The sequence below is a fragment of the Leopardus geoffroyi genome, chromosome B1 (genome assembly GCF_018350155.1).
Source record: "Leopardus geoffroyi isolate Oge1 chromosome B1, O.geoffroyi_Oge1_pat1.0, whole genome shotgun sequence".
NCBI lineage: Eukaryota > Metazoa > Chordata > Mammalia > Carnivora > Felidae > Leopardus > Leopardus geoffroyi.
The window spans coordinates 122,242,475-122,266,659 of record NC_059327.1 but is presented as its reverse complement, the minus strand read 5'-3'; the positions used below and the strand labels follow the sequence as shown (position 1 = coordinate 122,266,659).

The 24,185-nt window shown below is 36.6% G+C and overlaps 1 protein-coding gene across 5 annotated transcripts; it reads right to left on the bottom strand.

Annotated features, from left to right (window-relative positions):
* Window positions 1–1,662: 1,662 nt before the first annotated feature.
* TRMT10A (tRNA methyltransferase 10A) lies at window positions 1,663–24,059 on the bottom strand. Of its 5 annotated transcripts, none has more exons than XM_045472046.1 (9): window positions 23,903–24,024; window positions 21,205–21,266; window positions 17,712–17,917; window positions 16,710–16,872; window positions 15,723–15,794; window positions 8,661–8,735; window positions 6,604–6,753; window positions 4,617–4,722; window positions 1,663–3,384 (listed from the first exon to the last, which is right to left on the bottom strand). In XM_045472046.1, exons 3-9 carry the CDS (start codon window positions 17,894–17,896, stop codon window positions 3,116–3,118), a joined length of 1,020 nt encoding a protein of 339 aa, XP_045328002.1. In that variant the 5' UTR covers window positions 17,897–17,917; window positions 21,205–21,266; window positions 23,903–24,024; the 3' UTR covers window positions 1,663–3,115. The 5 variants fall into 5 exon arrangements, with proteins under 5 accessions (XP_045328002.1, XP_045327990.1, XP_045327979.1 ...); XM_045472034.1 differs by lacking the exon at window positions 23,903–24,024 and adding an exon at window positions 23,587–23,794; XM_045472023.1 differs by lacking the exon at window positions 21,205–21,266 and having other exon boundaries at window positions 23,903–24,059.
* Window positions 24,060–24,185: the final 126 nt, after the last annotated feature.

The window sequence follows — 24,185 nt, the reverse complement described above, 5'->3', positions numbered from 1 at the left end:
AAGAAAAACAGATAAACATCTCTAGGTCAACTGAGATCAAAGTTTAATGAGCACCATAGGCTACTGCTGTCATTTAATCTCTTTCTCTTTTGTCTTTTAAATTTTCTTTTTACAACTATTGTCTGTACATGTCCTCAGTGCTCCATGGACAATTCTTGCCTTTTAAACTGTATCATCTGTGTCCCTATCTATAACATGAAATGATCTTTCACTTTCCTTTGCAATTGGTAGTAATTGATGAGTCTCATCATTGTTCATTCACCTTAACATTTCTTCAGAATTGCTTCCTTTTTTCTTTTCCAATCTCAAGTATTTTCAAATGCTCCAAGATGGCAACACTGATTTCCGGAGAATCAATCTGAAGAATGCTCCTTTAAGAATGAGCTTGATTTATTAATACTGCAGGGTTTTTAAAGAAGTGAGAGAAAATTTTATTATTTTAGGAGACATATCTTCTTTTGATGTGTTTATTTAAGTACTAACTGAATTCCCCACCCTTATTGTTTTCCAATACAGGTGACTTCAATATTACCGAAGTTTTAAATAAGGCACCTTCATAAACCAAAACAATGTTGAGAGAAAATAATACATTAAAATAAGAAAAGAGATTACTATTATTTTAACAAAGATTTTTAAATATCTCAGCAATTACTTATTTCTAATTGTAATCTTACCCTTTTTAAATAGGTTTTATCTCCTTCTTGTCATCAACAGCCTGATATGGACTTGTACGGATAGAATTGTGCCTACATATGAACATATGTTGAACGTGTGAACATTGAACATATGTTCAAGTCCTAGTATCTTGTACCTGTGGGTGTGACCTTATTTGGAAATAGGTTCTTTGCAAATGTAATCAAGTTAATATGAGGTCATATTGGATTACAACAAACACTAATCCAATGATTTGTATTCTTATAAGAGGGATACAGACACAGGTAAAGAAGACTGAGGCTAGAAGCCATGTGATGACAAAGCAGATACTGGAGTGATGCAGCTGTAAGAACAGTAAAGATTGCTGGGAACCACCAAAAGCCAAGAAGAGGCTAGGAACAATTCTTCCCTCTAGTCTCCAGAGGGAAGCTATAGGGACCCATCTCGATTCTACGGTTTTTGCCCCCATAATTGTAAGAGAAGAGTGTCTGTGTCTTGAGGTACTCGGTTTGTGATAATTTGTTATGGCAGCCCTAGGAAACTAATACAGGCCTTTCATAATTACTGAAGATTGTTATATAGTGCCTGCAGGGATTTTTCCCCTTTCAGAATTAACCTGTGCCCCATTCCACATCAAATAATTTAAGTAAAAGGCATAATACAGTTGACCCTTGAACAACATGGGTTTGAACTGCATGGGTCCATTTATATGTGAATTTTTTTTGATATAGGACAGTACTGTAAATGTATTTTCTCTTATGACTTTAACATTTTCTTTTCTCTAGCTCACTATATTGTAAGAATATAGTATAAAACACATATATAGAATATGTGTTAATACACTCTTTGTTATCAGTGAGACTTCTAGTCAACGGTAGGTTATTAAGTTTTGGGGCAAAGTTATACATGGATTTTCAACTGTGTGAGGGGGTTGGTGCCCCTAACCCCCACGCTTTTCAAGAGTCAAATGGATTTCATGCCTTTGAGAAATACAACTTAAGACATAGCTTTGCTCTTCTAGACTAGTAGGGGGTTTTCTTTATTTACATACCTTGCTCACAGATCTTATTTAAAATGGATGACTACAACAGATTACTAAACTAAAGCAACCAAAAGTAAGAGACAGTGAACATCGATACTAAATCCAATGAACTTTCTACCAAATGTGTATATAACTTAAGATGCCAATGGGTGAAAAGAACAGAAACTTAATTTATCCAAACTCAGTGAAGGCTTCCAAAATCTTACTTTAGCTGTGACAAAGAAAAATCACTACTTTGAAAATAACTGCTCTACATTTGCTGGTAGAAAACAAAACATCTCCTTATAGTCCCATCTTCCCTTGCCAATATCCTCATACAAATTTTTAGTTACAGATTTTTGTACTTTCTAAAATACAAATTCTTAGTGTTGTTCAACACAACCATTCATGCAATTAATATGGATATTTGGCAACTCAGTCCTGTTATCATTAATAACTAAGAATCATACATGATTGTGGACAGATACATATACATACAATTATATATTTTTTTCATACATGCTTATATGTAGAAACATACAGTTACATTAGATTGCATATTATATGCTAGTAGACAGATGCACATATAAAGTTAACTTGTTTCACTTTAAGAACAACAAATATTTTATTTAATAAAAGTACATATAGAAGGGAAGGATAACTAAGAGCTGTTTCCTTTTAAATATAAAACAAAATTGAGACTCAACAGCCTTTTAAAATAATCTAGCCTGAAAAATTAAAATTTTCAATTGAAATAATTTACCACCATTATTGAAATTAAGAAAACATATTAAAGAGATTCTTAATTCTTTAGTGATTGCTTTAGAGCCACAAAAAGGCATCACAGAGGAGGAACTCCATAGTGCAAAAGAAATAAACTGTTGAGTTTATCAATCTAATAGTTCTTCCTAAAATCACTGTATTCCTTTGAAGTAACTGAGTTATTTTTGAAGTAACTTTGAAGTAACTGAATAAAAAAGCTGCAAATAGGAGATAACCTCCCATTTAGAACGTTTTGGTAGATTTACAGGAGATTTATAAATATCTATCTCCACAAATAAGTAGACAATAAATCAGAGAGACACTTGATATAAACATAAAAAAAAAAACTGAAAGGTTTGAAGGCACATTCTAAAGAATATAATCCAGTAAATAAAAGAGGATGAAGGTTTACCAAAAAAGTAAAATTCTCAAGAAACTGTTATTTGAGCCTTAGAAAACTATTTTAAAAATTAAACATTTAAATTTTATGCAAAAACAAAAAAAAATGCTTTCTTATAAGGGCTTTTTATCATTTAGCTCTAAAGAACGTTTTAAAAATTCACAACAGAAATAAGAGGAAATAAAATTTTCTTCCAATTAGAGTATTCTATGAAGCACCTCATTTTTTCCTAAGTTTTCCTTAAACTAAAAAAACAAAACAAAAAACAACAGATGACATTAGTGTGGTATAGATTTTACTGTAGATTCACTGCTATTTTCTTTATCCTGCTTTTCTTCTTCATATTGTGAATCTAGTTCATTTCTGCTATTTTCCTCGTCACTAGAATCACTGTCTAATCCACCTTCAACACTGGCAGAATTCTTGTCATGTGAAGAACTTGCACAGGCTTTGTCTGTGGGAACAGCTCCTTTCCGTTGGGGTAAGATAGTAAAAAATGCTTCTTGCCAGTCTCTGGTTTCCAGATATTCCAGAATAATCTCAAACACTGCAACAAAGACAAACTCCGTACGTTTCTTAGGTGCATCACAATGTTGCATACTGTATTTTAAATACATTGCTTTTGTGTTAAGAGTATTAAAATGTCCTAATAACTACTTTGTTGGTATCACTTCCTTGCCCCAAGTCTCTCAGGCCTGTTAGCTCTTCTTTAGCGTTTCATTAATTCAGTTCATGAACACTCAAAGATTTACCATTATCTTTCGTCAATTATAATCAATAGGCAGGAGCCATTTTCATTTCCTTCCTATTCTTCTTAATCCCTTTCACTTCTTTATCCTTTATGTACTAACATAAAAACTAAAACAACAACGAGAAAAGGTCAGCATTAATCTAAATTTCTTCTGTCTTTCCTACAGTCACTCTGGGGAGCACCTTACTTGCTTTCTTTTTTTCTTACCTTTTTTAAAAATTTCACATTAAAGGTAAAGAATATAAATACTGTCTTCAAGGTACTCTTACTTTAATATATTGCTGAAGGTCTTAATTTGCATTACTTTATGGAAAAGTAATTTCTACTATCTATCAAAGGTCTTAGAAGAAGTTCATTCCTTGAACCAATAAGGCTTGAATCATTTCTATAATTCCCTAGAGCCTGCTATAGAGAAAGTGTTTAGCACATAAAAAGAGCCCGGTAAGTAGTTGTGTACTAACAAAAATCTCTACTAAACAAAGCTTAAAAAGCAAAACTCCAGGCAACGACTCAGGTCTGAGACTACTATAATGTTATTTACAAAAGGAAAAAGGAAAAAAAAAATCAACAATAATAGAATGGTTACATTATTGTATACTCAGATGACAGAATATTACATAGACATGAACAATGATTCAATGACATAGAAAAATATAAATGTGTGTGGGGGGGGACACCCCAGATTTATAGCATTTTGTGCAACAGAGTAAAAATCCAATTATGTAATAAATATTATATACGCATAGGAAAAGAACTGGAAGGAAATACACCAAAAAGTTAATACTAAGTATCTCTGGGTAGTGAAATTCTAGCTTATTTTTCTTTCTAGTTTTCTACATTTCCATATGAATGCATATTAATTCAGTTCTATAATATGCATGTATTATTTCTATATTCAAACAAATTATAAATGATTACATTTTACAATTTTGTCTCTAGCAAGGTGTATATTTTCTACTCATCCAGAGGTAATGTTATTCTTCACATTGTTTACTCAGGTATATTTTCATAATTCCCTTATAGCTTACCATGATTAATTGCCAAAACTTTTCTACTATTCATCTTCACAAAATTTCCAAGGGGGAGCTGTGCATGATCAATTCCATGATCTGATGCTTGTTTATATGTGAGTCCCTAAAACAAAGATACTATAACTTGGACTAGAACATTAGATTATTATAACTTAAAGTCTACAACAAAATAAGTACTTTTTAGAAAAGACTTTAGTGAACATTATTTGATGAAGTGTGTGTGTGTGTGTGTGTGTGTGTGTGTGTGTGTGTTTAGCTTCTAATTTGGAAATGTTCTTTTGACAATAAGTATAACAGGAATGTTTACGGCATTTGCTTTAACCACTTTACAAATGAGATATTACATTCCCTGCCCATCACAAAGCTCCTCAGTGGCAGAACCATAGGAAGACCTGGCTCATGCTTTCTGACTCAAATAGCTTTTCACTATTCCACACTGCCTTTCTCTCAGTTTAAAATACTCAAATTGAATTCCTAGAGAAGCACCATCACTTTGTGAATGTAAAAGTTATAAACATAAAACTTTGTTTCAATTACATAACATTAAGGGGCACAAACGGTGGGGCACCTGGGTGGCTCAGTCGGTTAAGCATCCGACTCTTGATTTCAGCTTACATCATGACCTACAGGTTTGTGAATTCGAGCCCCAGGTTTTGTGGGATTCTCTCTCCTTTCTCTGCCCCTCTGCCACTACGTATCTCTCTCAAAACAAATAAGTAAACTTAAAAAAAGGAAGAGGTACAAATGGCAAAGACAAAGTAAATGAAAACCTGAATGGAAAAAAAATTTTAATTGCCTATAAATTTTATTTTTCCTGTCAATTAAAAAAATGTTGAATATAAATTTTCTCCTCAAAATTAAAATCCTTAAAAGCTTGGTTCTAAACAGAACTCAAGTAGCCAAAAGTACAGGAGAAAGAAGAGCTAAATTTCTTAACCAGTAGTTTGCATATTTTGGGACAAATGAAAGCACCCGAGGTAGGTATTTTTTAAAACAAAATCATTGTAGTTCAGAGAAACATACAACATCAAAGAAAAAAATATGGTTGTACACAAATAACAAAATAGAATTTTTCCACTAAGAAAAAAATTTGAAAAGCTAAAGATCATTCTGATAAAAACTCCCTGTAATGCTATAGAGCTGCACTGCCCTGCTGTGGCCACAACTGTGACTACTTAAGTTTAAATTGATTAGTTTCTCAATCATTCTACGCACAGGCTCTCTGCTCAACAGCCACATAGCTACCATACTGGACAAGATGATATAAACTATTCCAACGTTGCAGACAGTTCTACCTCAGAGCGATACTAGAGAAGAATGATGAATTACTTCATATTATCCTGCTGACAGTATTTCACCTGACACTTGGTGAACATGTCTTTTCTGGAGATGGGCTGAATTTAGCATGCGGCAAAGTAGCTGGCAAAGTACAACATGATGTTTTCTTTTAGAAAGTATATTTCTAATTTTTCATCCAAATGAGGGTAAGGAGGTGGTGGAAGAGACAAAAGTACAAATATAAGAGAAAATAAAACACATCCCATTAAAATTATATATTAAAAGATTCGTATTAGCATTCTGGTATACGTTTTGGTGTAAATTGTTATAAATTTTACCAGTAGCCTAGAAACTGATCAGGAGCAGCATCTACTATCAATACAACATATTGTTTAAGCATGTGGGCTCTGGAACAATCTGTCTGGTTTCAAATATCTGCTTTATCACCTACTATTGATTTTAGACTGAGTTTCTCTGTGCCTCCAGTTCCTTATCTGTAAAATGTAGAGAATAGCACTGACCTCACTGTGTTGTAGGGAGGATTAAACAAACTAGTCATATATGTGAAATGATTTCTTTGCGAAAGACGACTGAAATATACAGTAGGCAGTCAATAATGATCAGTTATCAGTACTATTGTTATTATCAAAAATTGGTGTATCAATTTTAAGTATAAGCAAACACAAAAATAAAAACTTAACAGTACCTTGTGATGGTTGTGGTCTACTAACCCTCCAATCACATAGGCCTTTGATTCATCTAATTCCTTCAGTACATTAGGTGAGTCTGATGTAAGATAAATTAGGTCTTCTTTCTTTATAAATTCACTATAATGCTCTGGTTTGATGTGGATATCCTTTAAGATGTAAGGATAAAGATATTAATTAATAGGATTTTGTGAAAATGGGCTAAAAGATATTATTTTCTTTTCCTTAAACAAAGTCACCCAGAAGCATATGAAGTATAAAACAATATTTTACAATGTATTATTGAAAACCTACCACTTCCATTCCTTACCACCTTACATCTCAATTATTTAAGGTGGCTCCTACTGTTCCCTGTCTCTAGCTTCAGATCCCTCTGATTCACTTCCATAAGTGAGTGATGGCAGACTCACTTCCTAAAAACCCTACTTTCAATGTTTTATCTTTACCTATAGGATAAAACTTAAATCCCTTTACCTAGTGATGCTTTCCTGAATATGGCACTAACCTAGCTTTCTCAATTTATTTCTGTTCCAAAAAAAAAAAAAGCATTTTTTTGGTCACATATCTGCTCAACCTGTTCTCCAACCAAAAAATGCCTTTTCCAATTACTTCCTCTCCATCTGCATGAATCATCAAAAGGAAATGGCTAATAGATTTAATAAATTCCATGCATCTGTTTCTACAAAGATACACAGTAGAAATCTTCTTCACCAAAATTATCAGGTCAGAAGTACGAGACTGAACTACAGTTGGCAGTCAAAATTTTGCAAACTACATTCATGGAATAAGGGATGATGCATCACCAAATTCAGATGCAGATGGCATTTTAAAATGTTTAAAGAAATTATTTTTAAAGAAAAAATGAAGGAAACGTCTCACCTAAAATTTATATCCTGCTAGGTAATAAATAGCCACTTTTCTGGAAAATGGTATTATAAATTTGATCGCTATGCTTAATAAGGGCCCCTAGAGAGACCTCAGTAGAGACCAGTGATCTCCCAAGTCTCTAGAAAACCGATGGTGTATATAATAAACTTAACAAGCCACAAAATAAGTGAAAGTATGCCTATTTCAATTATCTTATTTCTTAGGAAAATAGGCATGAATATAATAAAACTTGGTAAATATATTGTACTTTAAAACTTAGGAAAGCTTCTGAAAATGTTTTACACTATAGGCTATTATCAAAATAAATAGTCATTATGGGATCAGTGAGTGTGAGAGGGAAAGTTTTTCACAGTAAAAACTGGTTTTGAGAAAGAAAAAAAAAATAGGAATAACCTAGTACTTCTCTGAATAGGGTAAGGTTCCTCAGGGATTGGTACTAAAGCCAATCTATTAGTCATCTTTGCAAATGAGAATGGTTTAGTCCAATAGAAAAAACAAATTTGAGCCACATATGTAATTTTAAATCTTCTAGTAGCCACATTAAAAAAAAAGAAAATAGGTGAAATTAATTTTAATACATTGCACCTAACATAATATATCCAATGTTATCGCTTCGAGATATAAATATATATATACATATATATATATATACTTTTTAAATTTTGAGCAGGTATTTTAATTCTCTTTTTTGTACTGTCTTTTAAATCCAATGTATATTTCACATTTACAGTACATCTCAATTCAGACCAGTCACATTTCAAGAACTCAATATCCACATGTGGATGGTGGACACCATATGGGATGGCACAGAGTTAGAAGAAACAGAATACAAGTACATTCCCAAATTTTAAAGTTATTTCACTCATAAATAATGTATAGCCAGTTTGCTAGGTAGAGATTGTACAAAGACCTTTAAAATTCTTCCTGCTTTAAAAAATTTGTTTTAAAGTTGGCGGTAAAATAAGTGAGATTTAATGAGAACAGATACGAACAGGCATTTCAGTTTCTTTAGCTTCTCTCATTAGTAACATTAGACTTAGCAACAGTGATATAAAGCTTTTGGAGACTTGTTGACTCCTATATTTGCTGATATTATGTAGAATTTAGGTAAAAATGTAGACCTTTAAGCATAAAAATACTTAGAATTATGTTAATCTATTTTAATCACCTTCCAGTTGACCCATCCTTTGTCATTTTCATCCATGTTCTTTTTCAACTGGCCTCCATGGCTTGTCAAGTAAAACTGATAGATTGGTAGACACAGAAAGAAAGAGCAAATGACTATTGAAGTCCAATATGTTATTTCTCTTCTATACCCATCTGATCATCGATGAAACATAAAATATATTCATTCTAGAAAAAAAATAAGCTCGTGACATGCTTTAAACATATAAGAATAAATGTCTGCTACAAGTGACATGTTTTATGTTTCTCATAACCCACTACTTTAAGTATTCCACCTACATTTTTATCCCATTTTCCAACTGCTATCTTTGGACTCTCCCTTAATGATCACTTTTCGGCAAACTCCCTGTTTCCGTGTCAAGTTTTCATTCACTTTCTTTTGCCACCACTGTTTTTTCATGAGTCCAAAGTCTTCATAATTTCCCTTTGATTCTAAACCCTGACACCTATTTCAAGTCTAACCAAGGGTGAGAAAAGTATAAAATGTAAAAATATAAAAACACTATCACTTGATAGAAAGCAAATATCTAACCAAAAATAGACTAAGAGTTTCTGGTTCTTAACATCAGTGAGCCAGTGTTAATATTTAGGTCACCTGGAATTCAAATCAAGAGTAGATAGGGTAAGAAAAAGACCCTATCTACTCTTAACAGCAGCCAATTAGCCTAAGGAAGTACCTTTCAAAACAATCACGGACTCAAAATCCTTTAGGTAGAAGCAACTTCCCCAACCGGTACCATGGTACACATCAACCCGGACAGTTCCCTCACTTCCTGAGAGGGAAGGAATTGAGAGTGGAGAAACAGGTATGAAAAAAAATATATATCCTTTAATGAAGATGTTCAACTACACAGGAGTGAGGTCAATGTGTAGAAAACACCATCACTATGCATCGTTTGACTAAGACTGACATGTGGAAAAATGTTTAAACTATTTTAGTTTTGTAGAAAATTAAAACATTTTTCAAATAGGCATTTTGTTCTCTAATGAAAAGTATCTGTAAGATTTTTTGAAAAGGCAATTGGGATTATCTATGCCTTTTCCCAAGTAAGTTATAAAAGGAAACTGGAGGGATCCTGGGAAGATGGTGGCGTAGGAGGACGCTGGGCTCACCGTGTGTCCTGCTGATCACTAAGATTCCACCTACACCTGCCTAAATAACCCAGAAAACCGCCAGAAGACTAGCAGAACGGAGTCTCCGGAGCCAAGCGCAGACGAGAGGCCCACGGAAGAGGGTAGGAAGGGGGGAGAGGCGTTGCTCGCTACATGGACTGGCGGGAGGGAGCCGCGGCGGAGGGGCGGCCCGCCGGCCAAGCAGAGCCCCCGAGTCTGGCTCATAAAAGTGGAGGGGCCGGACGGAGCGTGTTCTGACAGCAAGTGGGACTTGACATCTGGAAGGTTATAAGCTAACAGCTCTGCTCCGAGAACGGGAGGGCTGGAGGACAATGGGAGGGAGAGTTGTTGAGCCCCGGAAGACAGAGCGCAGCTTGGCAGGAAACAAAGTTGCTCGCCAGCGCCATCTCCCTCACCCATCCCCCAGCCAAAATCCCAAAGGGAACCAGTTCCTGCCAGGGAACTTGCTTGCACCGAGCAAACACCCAACACTGTGATTCTGCGGATCCATCACTCCGGCGAGTCTGACTCCCTCCCGGTGCCGCAGGGCCCCTCCCGAAGCGGATCTCCAAAGGAAAAGCAAGCTGAGCCTGCCCCTCCCGCCCCTGTGCACCTTGCCCATCCACCTCAGCTAATACGCCAGATCCCCAGCACCACAAGCCTGGCAGTGTGCAAGTAGCCCAGACGGACCATACCACCCCACAGTGAATCCCGCCCCTAGGAGAGGGGAAGAGAAGGCACACACCAGTCTGACTGTGGCCCCAGCGGTGGGCTGGGGGCAGACATCAGGTCTGACTGCGGCCCCACCCACCAACTCCAGTTATTCAAGACAGCACAGGGGAAGTGCCCCGAAGTCCCGCACCACTCCAGGGACTATCCAAAATGACGAATCAAAAGAATTCCCCTCAGAAAAATGTCCAAGAAATAACAACAGCTAAGGAAATGGTCAAAAATGATTTAAACAATATAACAGAAAGTAAATTTAGAATAATAGTCATAAAATTAATCGCTGGGCTTGAAAACAGTGGAAAGGACAGCAGAGAATCTATTGCTACAGAGATCAAGGGACTAAGGAACAGCCAGGAGGAGCTAAAAAATGCTATCAATGAGCTGCAAAATAAAAGGAGACAACCACGGCTCGGGTTGAAGAGGCAGAGGAGAGAATAGGCGAACTAGAAGATAAATTATGGAAAAAGAAAAAGCTGAGAAAGAGATAAAAAAAATTCAGGAGTATGAGGGGAAAATTAGAGAACTAAGTGATGCATTAAAGAGAAATAATCTACGCATAATTGGTATCCCAGAGGAGGAAGAGAGAGGGAAAGGTGCTGAAGGTGTACTTCAAGAAATCATAGCTGAGAACTTCCCGGATCTGTGGAAGAAAAAAGGCACTGAAATCCAAAAGGCACAGAGAACTCCCTTCAGATGTAACTTGAATCGATCTTCTGCACGACATATCATAGTGAAACTGGCAAAATACAGGGATAAAGAGAAAATTCTGAAAGCAGCTAGAGATAAACGTGCTCTAACATATAAAGGGAGACCTATAAGACTCTTGACAGATCTCTCTACTGAAAATTGGCAGGCCAGAAAGGAATGGCAGGAGATCTTCAATGTGATGAACAGAAAAAATATGCAGCCGAGAATCCTTTATCCAGCAAGTCTGTCATTCAGACTAGAAGGAGAGATAAAGGTCTTCCCAAACAAACAAAAACTGAAGGAATTCGTCACCACTAAACCAGCCCTACAAGAGATCCTAAGGGGGATCCTGTGAAACAAAGTACCAGAGACATCGCTACAAGCATGAAACCTATGGACATCACAATGACTCTAAACCCGTATCTTTCTATAATAACACTGAATGTAAATGGAGTAAATGCTCCAACCAAAAGACATAGGGTATCAGAACGGATACAAAAACAAGACCCATCTATTTGCTGTCTACAAGAGACTCATTTTAGACCTGAGGACACCTTCAGATTGAGAGTGAGGGGATGGAGAACTATTTATCATGCCACTGGAAGTCAAAAGAAAGCTGGAGTAGCCATACTTATATCAGACAAACTAGACTTTAAATTAAAGGCTGTAACAAGAGATGAAGAAGGGCATTATATAATAATCACAGGGTCTATCCATCAGGAAGAGCTAACGATTATAAATGTCTATGCACCGAATACAGGAGCCCCCAAATATATAAAACAATTACTCACAAACATAAGCAACCTTATTGATAAGAAAGTGGTAATTGCAGGGGACTTTAACACTCCACTTACAGAAATGGATAGATCATCTAGACCCAGGTCAATAAAGAAACAAGGGCCCTGAATGATATATTGGATCAGATGGACTTGACAGATATATTTAGAACTCTGCATCCCAAAGCAACAGAATATACTTTCTTCTCGAGTGCACATGGAACATTCTCCAAGATAGATCACATAATGGGTCACAAAACAGCCCTCCATAAGTTTACCAGAATTGAAATCATACCATGCATACTTTCAGACCACAATGCTATGAAGCTTGAAATCAACCACAGGAAAAAGTCTGGAAAACCTCCAAAAGCATGGAGGTTAAAGAACACCCTACTAAAAGAATGAGTGGGTCAACCAGGCAATTAGAGAAGAAATTAAAAAATATATGGAAACAAACAAAAATGAAAATACAACAATCCAAATGCTTTGGGATGCAGCGAAGGCAGTCCTGAGAGGAAAATACATTGCAATCCAGGCCTATCTCAAGAAACAAGAAAAATCCCAAATACAAAATCTAACAGCACACCTAAAGGAAATAGAAGCAGAACAGCAAAGACAGCCTAAACCCAGCAGAAGAAGAAAAATAATAAAGATCAGAACAGAAATAAACAATATAGAATCTAAAAAAACTGTAGAGCAGATCAACGAAACCAAGAGTTGGTTTTTTGAAAAAATAAACAAAATTGATAAACCTCTAGCCAGGCTTCTCAAAAAGAAAAGGGAGAGGACCCAAATAGACGAAATCATGAATGAAAATGGAATTATTACAACCAATCCCTCAGAAATACAAGCAATTATCAGGGAATACTATGAAAAATTATATGCCAACAAACTGGACAACCTGGAAGAAATGGACAAATTCCTAAACACCCACGCACTCCCAACACTTGAACAGGAAGAAATAGAAACCTTGAACAGACCCATAACCAGCAAAGAAATTGAATCAGTCATCAAAAATCTCCCAACAAATAAGAGTCCAGGACCAGATGGCTTCCCAGGGGAGTTCTACCAGACATTTAAAGCAGAGATAATACCTATCCTTCTCAAGCTATTCCAAAAAATAGAAAGGGAAGGAAAACTTCCAGACTCATTCTATGAAGCCAGCATTACTTTGATTCCTAAACCAGACAGAGACCCAGTGAAAAAAGAGAACTACAGGCCAAGATCCCTGATGAATATGGATGCAAAAATTCTCAATAAGATACTAAGAAATCGAATTCAACAGCATATAAAAAGAATTATTCACCATGATCAAGTGGGATTCATTCCTGGGATGCAGGGCTGGTTCAACATTCGCAAATCAATCAATGTGATACATCACATTAATAAAAGAAAAGATAAGAACCATATGATCCTGTCAATCGATGCAGAAAAGGCCTTTGACAAAATTCAGCAACCTTTCTTAATAGAAACCCTCAAGAAAGTTGGGATAGAAGGAACATACTTAAAGATCATAAAAGCCATTTATGAAAAGCCCACAGCTAACATCACCCTCAATGGGGAAAAACTGAGAGCTTTGTCCCTGAGATCAGGAACACGACAGGGATGTCCACTCTCACCACTGTTGTTTAACATAGTGTTGGAAGTTCTAGCATCAGCAATCAGACAACAAAAGGAAATCAAAGGCATCAAAATTGGCATAGATGAAGTTAAGCTTTCCACTTTTTGCAGATGACATAATATTATACATGGACAACCCGACAGACTCCACCAAAAGTCTGCTAGAACTGATACATGAATTTAGCAAAGTTGCAGGATCAATGTACAGAAATCATGTACAGAAATCAGTTGCATTCTTTTACACTAATAATGAAGCAACAAAAAGACAAAGAAACTGATCCCATTCACAATTGCACCAAGAAGCATAAAATACCTAGGAATAAATCTAACCAAAGATGTAAAAGATCTGTATGCTGAAAACTATAGAAAGCTTATGAAGGTAATTGAAGAAGATATAAAGAAATGGAAAGACATTCCCTGCTCATGGATTGGAAGAATAAATATTGTCAAAATGTCAATACTACCCAAAGCTATCTACTCATTCAATGCAATCCCAATCAAAATTGCACCAGCATTCTTCTCGAAACTAGAACAAGCAATCCTAAAATTCATATGGAACCACAAAAGGCCCCGAATAGCCAAAGGAATTTTGAAGAAGACCAAAGCAGGAGGCATCACAATCCCAGACTTTAGCCTCTACTACAAAGCTGTCATCATCAAGACAGCATGGTATTGGCACAAAAACAGACACATCAACAAATGGAATAGAATAGAAACCCCAGAATTAGACCCACAAACATATGGCCAAGTAATCTTTGACAAAGCAGGAAAGAACATCCAATGGAAAAAAGACAGTCTCTTTAACAAATGGTGCTGGGAGAACTGGACAGCAACATGCAGAAGGTTGAAACTAGACCACTTTCTCACACCATTCACAAAAATAGACTCAAAATGGATAAAGGACCTGAATGTGAGACAGGAAACCATCAAAACCCTAGAGGAGAAAGCAGGAAAAGACCTCTCTGACCTCAGCCGTAGCAATTTCTTACTTGACACATCCCCAAAGGCAAGGCGATTAAAAGCAAAAATGAACTACTGGGACCTTATGAAGATAAAAAGCTTCTGCACAGCAAAGGAAACAACCAACAAAACTAAAAGGCAACCAACGGAATGGGAAAAGATATTTGCAAATGACATATCGGACAAAGGGCTAGTATCCAAAATCTATACAGAGCTCACCAAACTCCACACCCGAAAAACAAATAACCCAGTGAAGAATGGGCAGAAAACATGAATAGACATTTCTCAATAGAAGACACCCAGATGGCCAACAGGCACATGAAAAGATGCTCAACGTCGCTCCTTATCAGGGAAATACAAATCAAAACCACACTCAGATATCACCTCACGCCAGTCAGTGGCCAAAATGAACAAATCAGGAGACTATAGATGCTGGAGAGGATGTGGAGAAACGGGAACCCTCTTGCACTGTTGGTGGGAATGCAAATTGGTGCAGCCGCTCTGGAAAACAGTGTGGAGCTTCCTCAAAAAATTAAAAATAGACCTACCCTATGACCCAGGAATAGCACTGCTAGGAATTTACCCAAGGGATACAGGAGTGCTGATGCATAGGGGCACTTGTACCCTAATGTTTATAGCAGCACTCTCAACAATAGGCAAATTATGGAAAGAGCCTAAATGTCCATCAACTGATGAATGGATAAAGAAATTGTGGTTTATATACACAATGGGGTACTACATGACAATGATAAAGAATGAAATATGGCCCTTTGTAGCAACATGGATGGAACTGGAGAGTGTGATGCTAAGTGAAATAAGCCATACAGAGAAAGACAGATACCATATGTTTTAACTCTTATGTGGATCCTGAGAAACTTAACAGAAACCCATGGGGGAGGGGAAGGAAAAAAATTTAAAAAAAGAGGTTAGAGTGGGAGAGAGCCAAAGCATAAGAGACCCTTAAAAACTGAGAACAAACTGAGGGTTGATGGGGGGTCGGAGGGAGGGAAGGGTGGGCGATGGGTATTGAGGAGGGCACCTTTTGGGATGAGCACTGGGTGTTGTATGGAAACCAAATTTGACAATAAACTTCATATATTAAAAAAAAAAAAAAAAAAAAAAAAAGAAGCTGGAATCTGTTTTAAATTCTTCAAACATACCTGCACAGGATGCAGTGCTCGTCGATTTTCCGCATAACACCGTTGAATCTGCTTATGAAGCTTCTTAATGTCCTATAAAAAAGTGCCATTTTTAAAGCAGCATTTTGAAAATCATCTATGGTCACGCCACAATCTTAGTGGAATAGAATAAGCCGAAGAGATGACTCGAAAGGTACGTTTTTTTCTCTTGAAATACAGGTCCTTTCTGATCTTTTCTATTCAACTTCTGTACTTACTAACAAAATAATTACTATGAAGTAAATACCCTATAAGTGACCAATAATTTCAATTCTGTATCCACTTAAAATGCTAATTCATGATGACATTTACTCTTCTTAAGAGACAACAAAAGGAAAAAAAAACTGGTAGAGCAATACTACTGCTATTTGCATAACTTACTAATGGCTTGGAAAGTAAGTAAAGCATTCACTAGCATTGTTCAGACAACCAGTTTTCTCAAACTACTATATAAGAAATAATTCCATCTACCAATCACATTTCTTACTTTCTTCTTCTGATTACAACAAGTAACAAAAACACTCCTGGATCTATGATTTATATGCAGTTAGTGAGTCTTGTAATCTAATGATGGTGTCTCTGTTCTATACATATAAATGAGAATAATTTCATTAGCTTAGTTTAACTTAGGGAGGCACGATCTTGAAAAACTTTATTTAAGATGCATCTTAACGGGTGCCTGGGTAGCTCAGTCAGTTAAGCATCCAGCTCTTGATTTCAGCTCAGGTCATGATCTTGCAGCTGAGGGACTGGGCCCCATGTCAGGCTCTAAGCTGATGGTGCAAAGCCTGCTCGGGATTCTCTCTCTCTCTCTCTCTCAAAATAAAGTTAAAAAAAAAAGAAAAAAATTTAAAAAGAAAAAAGATGCATTTTAACATATAAATTTATAGCCAAGTGATATACCCTATTAAAGCAAGAATTATTCAGCCTACTTTACCTACAAGTTTTTCTGACAATGATTCGTGATACCTTTAATACCATCAAGCTGTCAAAACTGCAGTCAATGATAAGGCGGAGTGTGCTGTGAACAACATCTCTTCGAATACGTTTTCTGTCGTTTCCATCTGAGTTCGATTCCAGTTGACATTGTCGCTCTAATTGTTTTCTCTTGCGTTTTTCCTTTCGTTTTTGTCTAAAATTAGGAATTGAAACTTTTTGTTGTTATTCGTATATTCAGACATTTACAAGACTCTTCTGACAAAGAAACAACTATTTTTTTAAATTAGCAGGTTGAACCACATGAAACAGCCATTTCTGTGGATCAAATATCAGCAATTTTACATAGTACATCTAAAAGCTTTAGATAGAAAATGAATTTGCGAAGACAATATAATATTTTCTACACAAACTCTTACTACTAATAATTCACTTATTATTGTGACTTTTATGTAAGACTTTATAAAATACTGAATTTTAGGCCTATAATGAATTTTTACTTTTATCATTCTTCTCCTACATAATTTTCAAGGAATATTAATAGAATATAGAGAAAAAAGCAAAGTAAAATTGTTAAAAAAAAAACCTTACAAAGCTTTTTCTATAATCTATATCAACTATAGTTTATTCTCTCTCAATAAATTTTGGCATTCTACAATAACAGCTTCAGTTGAACTGCTCTTACCAAAACCTACAATGGCTTTTCTAGCAAAATCAATGTTAGGCCCAAATTTGATCTTTCTGAGGTGGCTATTTTTGTTCTATATCTAGGACATGGATGCTAACTATATTCCTCATCTAAGTCAGTTATTTCAGAAACTGTGCTGCTACTCACAATAGGTTCTGGGTGAGAAAAATTATAGTGTAAATCCATCAAGACTGAAACACATACAGTTTTAACAGCCAGTGGACAGTGCTGGCTAACAACATGCACAGCCCCAATGTTAATTAACACAATTACTTTTGATGTGTCACAGGACTGTGCAAAGTCCAACATTCCTGAATGGGGTTGCATATACGCATTTTGAAACATACTTGCGGAGTTCTCGTTGCTCTTCCCATTGTTTCTGTTTAATTAGCTTCTTCATTTGTCGTTTAGATATTTGTTCAAATCCTTCACCTAATCTTGGCTTCTGGCTCTTCTCTTGTTCTTCACTTAAGCTTTGCTTTCTTTCAACATTAGAAGACTCAATAAATGCTGGCAATGTTTCAGAGGACATTATGTGATGCCTCTGAAAAAACTGAAAAGCAACTTTTGACATGAATAGGTGATTTACACACACACACACACACACACACACACACACACACACACACACAAAGTAAAAAAAAAAAATGACCAATAGATGTGATTAAAATTAAGTCATATCAATAATGAATAAAAATATAAATTTAGACAATTGAATGTCATTTACTGGCAAAGATCATTTGATGAAATTGAAATGAGGTGTTTGCATTTACTATTTGTGGTCACAGCACAATTTTTCCAGAAGGTACACAGATCTGACTTTAAAATGCCATGATACCCTTTGACCTGGTAATTTATTTCCTTAGAATAAATCTCTGTAAATAGATGAGAAATATACACAAAATTAATGCAAAAGGGTATGTAATTTTTAACAATGAAATACTAGAAATTACTTCAATGTTAGCAAAAGGTGGCTGTAAATAAATTACAGTTCATCTATAACATGGGCTGGGAATACTAAGCATGTTTCCCAAAATTATTTAGTGATAAAAGGAAATGGCTAAGTAAAAAAATAGAAACAATATGTACATTATGTCCAACTTTGTTTTAAAGAGAATACACACAAACATATTTAATTCTTACCAATGGTTTTTTGCATTTTCTGTATTTTATATAATAAAAATATATTGTTTTATAAAAGAAAAAATGTTTTTAAAAAAGCGATTGGAAGCACTTTTTTTTAGTTGTCATTAATGCTACAGTGCAAGGGACATGTTACTTTCATTATCTGGGTGTACACTCACATGATTTTTGACAAAAGGTATGCTGTAGATTTATATACTTTGGACAGTGCAGAAAACAAATTTGGTTGCCTCTCAGTATATTTCATTGTAAATATGTAATTACAGATATCCATATTAGTTATGGCTAAAAAACAATATGTAAGATGATCCTATAATCAGTCACGGAATACTTAGAACCATCTCAAACATTTTTAATTGGATTAACAACCCACATCTTTATATCTATGTCTAGAAATGAACTTACCTTCAGATTAGGAAAGGGCTAGAAGTACTGAGATTTCTTTTCTTTAATAGATTACGAACACCACAGCTTAAAAAATTATTTACTTGTCCCTACCAAAGACAAAGCATAAGGCTTACAAATGTTCTCTTGGCCTTAAAAAAATTCTATGATTATTCCTTCTTAAAGAGACAGCTAACAAGTCTGTGCAGAAAAGCTAGTATCTAAGAGAAAAATCCTTACAATTCAGAAAAAGGAAAGGACTAAACCTTTGCAGAACATAATATGAACAGTAGCTTTATTATATGGTTCTTGCTTTCTTTAAAAGTACAATGTTGTAACAGGATACCTGGGGATAATTAAGCAAACACAAAGTTTACCAACTTTTGACTGAAAGATGAATTTTAAGACGTGTGCTTTAGGGGCTACAGCAAAAGCCCTAACATTTTGCTAGGTCACAAATTACTAAAGGTAAAGAATCATCTGGTAATCCAAGTGAGAGTTCACAAGTTTTCCTTATACCACGAACCAAACAGTATCCTTAGTTTGGGGGAAGTATCTCCTAGAAATGACAACCCAAATTTGATTTTACACTGGAAACTGCCTATGGGCATGGATGATGTCTGCTTTTACCTAACATTACATTGCCACATTAATTACATTACCAACACAGTGCCTGGCACTTACTAGATGCTTATTATAAATTTGTGGAATAAATAAATGAGTGACTATATCACAAAGGATTTTAAAAATTAATGAAAGTGGTTATGATGAACATTTATTAAATACTGTGCTAAGCAAAGAATGTATTATCTAATTTAATCCTTAAAACAAACCAGTGAAGTAGATAGTATCATGCCTACTTTGCAAAGAAAGAATTACAAATTACAAAGAAAGAATGCCCCAAATTACAAAACTACTAAATAATTCCCAAGAAATAAGGCACCTAGAACAAATCTAGGACAAAGCATGTTCTCAAAATACTTGCTGAATGAATAGACAACGAATAGACAAATGAAATGATGGAGCTAAGATTCAAACCCACATCCAACTCTACTCTCCCAGAAATCCAAAATCTTATTTAGAAAATGAGGGTTTCCAAGGAATGTAAAAGAGCTGTGTTGTTTCAACCCTGCTGTGGGAGGGCTCTGAGAACACTGTGTCACTGAAAGAAGACAAAAAATAGCTCTAGTTCTATTCCTATGCCACTGAATATAAAAATGGGACAGACTTCCTAGAGATAGTTGCCAGAAGTTCATGTTTTAAGATACCCCGTCTCTCAATCTTGAAATACATGACAATATTAGATAAAATATAAAAAGGGGAGACAAAAAAGGTATAGCCTCTCTCAAAACCAAAAACAAGAACTAGAACAGATATTGTTCCTGCTGGGTCTGCTGTGTAAAGACAGCTGGGAGTTTTCCTAGCTTTAAAGAAGATGGGAGAAAGACAGGAGCTAGTTGAAGATGAACCCTTAAACTAGTGTCGGGGGTGGGGTTCCTCTTTCCATGAAAAAAGTCTGAAAACAGGTGAAATTTAGACTAATAATGGCTTATACCACACTGAGTACTTGGGGGAAATGTGACGGAAGTAGACACGGCTTCTTGGCTACAACAAGGGCCAAACCATGCGATGACATATAAACTCAGAACCCTACAGGATTAGGGGGTGCCTGGGTGGCTCAGTTGGTTAAGCATCTGACTTTGGTTCAGGTTATGATCTCACGGCTCATGAGTTCGAGCCCGCATCAGGCTCCACACTATCAGCTTGGGATTCTCTCTCTCCTTCTCTCTCTGCCCCTTCCCAGTGCACACTTAATCTCTCTCTCTCAAAATCAATAAATTAAATAAATAAATAAAAAGAACACTACAGGATCGGAATTCTAACCCACCTATGTAAGCTGTGCTGTGGAATGAAGCACTGAACAGGGCCATGGGTAGAAGCAACCACAGAATCACCAGTAGATAGAGAGATGGTTGGGAGAGAAGTGATAATTCCATTCAAGAGAACTATGCAAAGTTAGAAAAAGAGAGAAATGATGAGGAAAAAAAAAAAAAACAATAAAATCAACATCAGGAGACAAATTCACTCTTCGCAAATTGAAAATAATAGCACAATGTGAAAATGACTTTAAAATAAGTCTGGTTGGAATCTTTCAGAGGTCAGATGAATAAGAATCATAAAAACAATACAGGAAATTGGAACACAAAAGCAGGCATAAAAAAATCAAAACCAAAATCCATGAAGAAGAACCTATTTGGAAACTAGGAAATTAAGATATAAAAATTTCAACAGATGAGATAAACTCCAGATTACCTGGAATCCAAGAGGTAATGGATGAATTAGAAGACATCATGACAATCTCAGAATTCAGAGAACTAGAATGACAAAATATGTCAGAACAGTTAAAAGACTTGAATAACAGGATGAGAGAAATACAAGCAAAAAGTTAACTGAAAATAAATGTATAACCTTGAGTGCGTTCATTAAAGAGTGTTTTTAAAAAGCTGTAAAATAAGCATTCAGCTTAAGAAACAGGAGACAGGGGAAACTCAGTAAGCTCAAAAAAATTAGAAGAAAATTTTAGAATATATATTGTGATTCCTAGAATCATTTTTACTTCCTTTCCATACATAGTGCATTAAATAAAAGCCAGCAATGCATATATGCAAAACAATACATGGTAGAAAAAACGTAAGCTAGACCTGCCCAGTAAGCTAAACCTGTAAACTTAAAAGCACAATTAAAATCCACAGGAGACAAATTGCTTTCTTCATGAAACAATGATTAATATTACAAAGGAGGGGGCACATGGGTGGCTGGGTTGGTTAAACATCTAACTTCAGCTCAGGTCATGATCTCGCAGTTCATGAGTTCGAGCCCTGCATCAGGCTCTGTGCTGACAGCTCAGAGCCTGGAGCCTGCTTCAGATTCTGTGTGTCCTTCTCTCTCTCTGCCCCTCCCCCACTCACACTCCATGTCTCTCTCTCTCTCTCTCTCTCTCTCTCTCGCGTGCGCGCTCTCAAAAATAAGTAAACATTAACATTTAAAAAAAAATATTCCAAAGGAGAACATTTCTGTTCATAGTGGCATTGTTTTGTGCTAGTTCTTCATTCTGTTAAAAAAGCTGCAAGTGTTGATTGGCTCTATAATGTGAAAATTTTTAAAAAGCAATATATGGATAGCAATGTTTTACAGCTCGCATGTACACCAGGGGGAGCTTTTGCCCTTCCTATCTAAGAAGTCTAAGTTAATTTTAACTTGGCCTATCATTGCATACTAATGTTTTTAAACAGGCTATCATATGCAAAGAAAGGTCATGAACTGGTCGACTTTATCATCATTATTTTTAAAGCTATTCGCAATTAAGAAAATGCACTGCAGCAAGTGAATTTTTTTTAAGCTTTGAGAAGCTACATATAGAGAGGCACGAAATAAAAAAGTAATGATGCTAGCTTAAGGTCCAATATATTACTGCTTACATCACACTTTACATACAAAGATGTGTACCAACTCCCACTTCCCATACCATACAATAAGCATTTCACTATGTACTAGCTTGTTCAGGTTAGCTGATAAAATAATGGCATTTTACTATGTATACCCGCTTTTTAAAGTTTTTTTGCTCGTTTAGAAGCCTCACACCAGTTTTGTGTTCTTCCCTCCAGAGAAGTGACACTCACAGCACATTTTCGTTTATTCAACCACGTTCAACAAATATGTAAGAACAATATATTGTAGCCATTATAGAAATATTTGTGTGAACGTTAGTTTAACACAGAAGTTGTAAAAGGTTGGTTCATTTAGTCACAGAAATAGGTTATCAGGTGATCTGATAAAACTAAGAACTGGATAAAGATGACTAAGCCCATTTGGTGTGAAACAAAGAAGCAAAAAAAAAAAAAAAAAAGAAAAAAGAAATAAAAAGAAAAACGTCTCAATCTTCCTTGTATTTCCACTTCTTAGCACGGCTTCCAGCAGGGAACACAGATATCACACATCAGTGAATTGCCAAAATAAAAAATAAAAATAAAACATAAAAAACCCCACCAACTTTCATGGATTGGGCTAAATAAAGTCTTCATAATTTATGACACTGCCTCCCTTCCTGAAAGATACAAACGAATGTTGGAAGAACTGCAAAATGAAATTAAATGACCTGACAGTGACAGGGAAAGAAAGAATACCCTTTTTGAAATGCGCCAGCCTGATGGGCAGTATCGAAAGCGCTTGGTTCAGCTCTCAGGCCCCTTGGGAGGATTTGGCTGGGATAGGGAGTGGGGAAGAAATTACAAAACAACCCAAACAAAAAGTGAGAAAGTCATCTGATGCTATCCTCTTTATATCTCCAGAAAAATTCCCGCATTTTAACACTGAAAATATTTCACTGAAATCAAGTTAACACAGTCTTCTTAAAAACCATCCTCGGCCCACCACCATGGGCTTAAGAGCACTTGTAGCAACTCTGTCCTGGGCTCTCTACATTTCAGAGCGCTCAGCCACGTCAGCCCCTCGCTGGAGAAACGAGGTAAGGCCGATTTAAACAGGTAAAGCGACGGCTCACGGTCTCTAGCCACCAAGTGGCAGAAGCACAACTCGTTTTCCAACCCTTCAGAGTCCAGAATTCCCTCTCCCTTCATTCTTTGGGAGCTCACACTCTTCCCGTACTAAGGACCAGATCCCGACCCCCCAACAAACCTCGGCCGTAGGTGGCCCCACTGGGGGTGGGCAGAACCTCACCCCACTCTCCCTCTCTAGACCACCCGCCTGCGGCCGCACTCGAGGAGGGATTAAACTGCAGCCAGCGAATCAGGGAGCTGCTTGGCGCCGGGGACGCGCTCTATCTGACATCACTTCCTTCGGGAATTGGGTCCAGGCGCGGCTTCCACAGCCCCACTCCCCTCTCCGCCGGAAGCCCTGATGCTAGTCGAGGATGGCACTTACCAGAGCCCCTTTTGCGCCCAAAGGAGACCAGAGGGGAGGCAAGGGCCAGCCGCAGTACCAGGAGACTTACCGAGCTCAGGAGTTGTCAGGGAACCGGGAACACCAACACAAAGCCTTCTCTTAATGATCTTGATACAGCTCGCGAGTCTTCCCCGGGAAACTTCAACTCCCAGAGGCAGGGACGGTCGCTACGCGTAGGAGGCTGCGCGCTTACGTTTTAGCGTCATCGAACTGCGCCAATTTTGGACCCGCAGTGGAAGACGGGGAGGGAGTTTTATGTTGGGCGGGGTCTAGAGTTCGGGTTTTTGGAGAGGGACATGCTTATAGTGGTGTCTGTTTTTCCACCTCAAGGC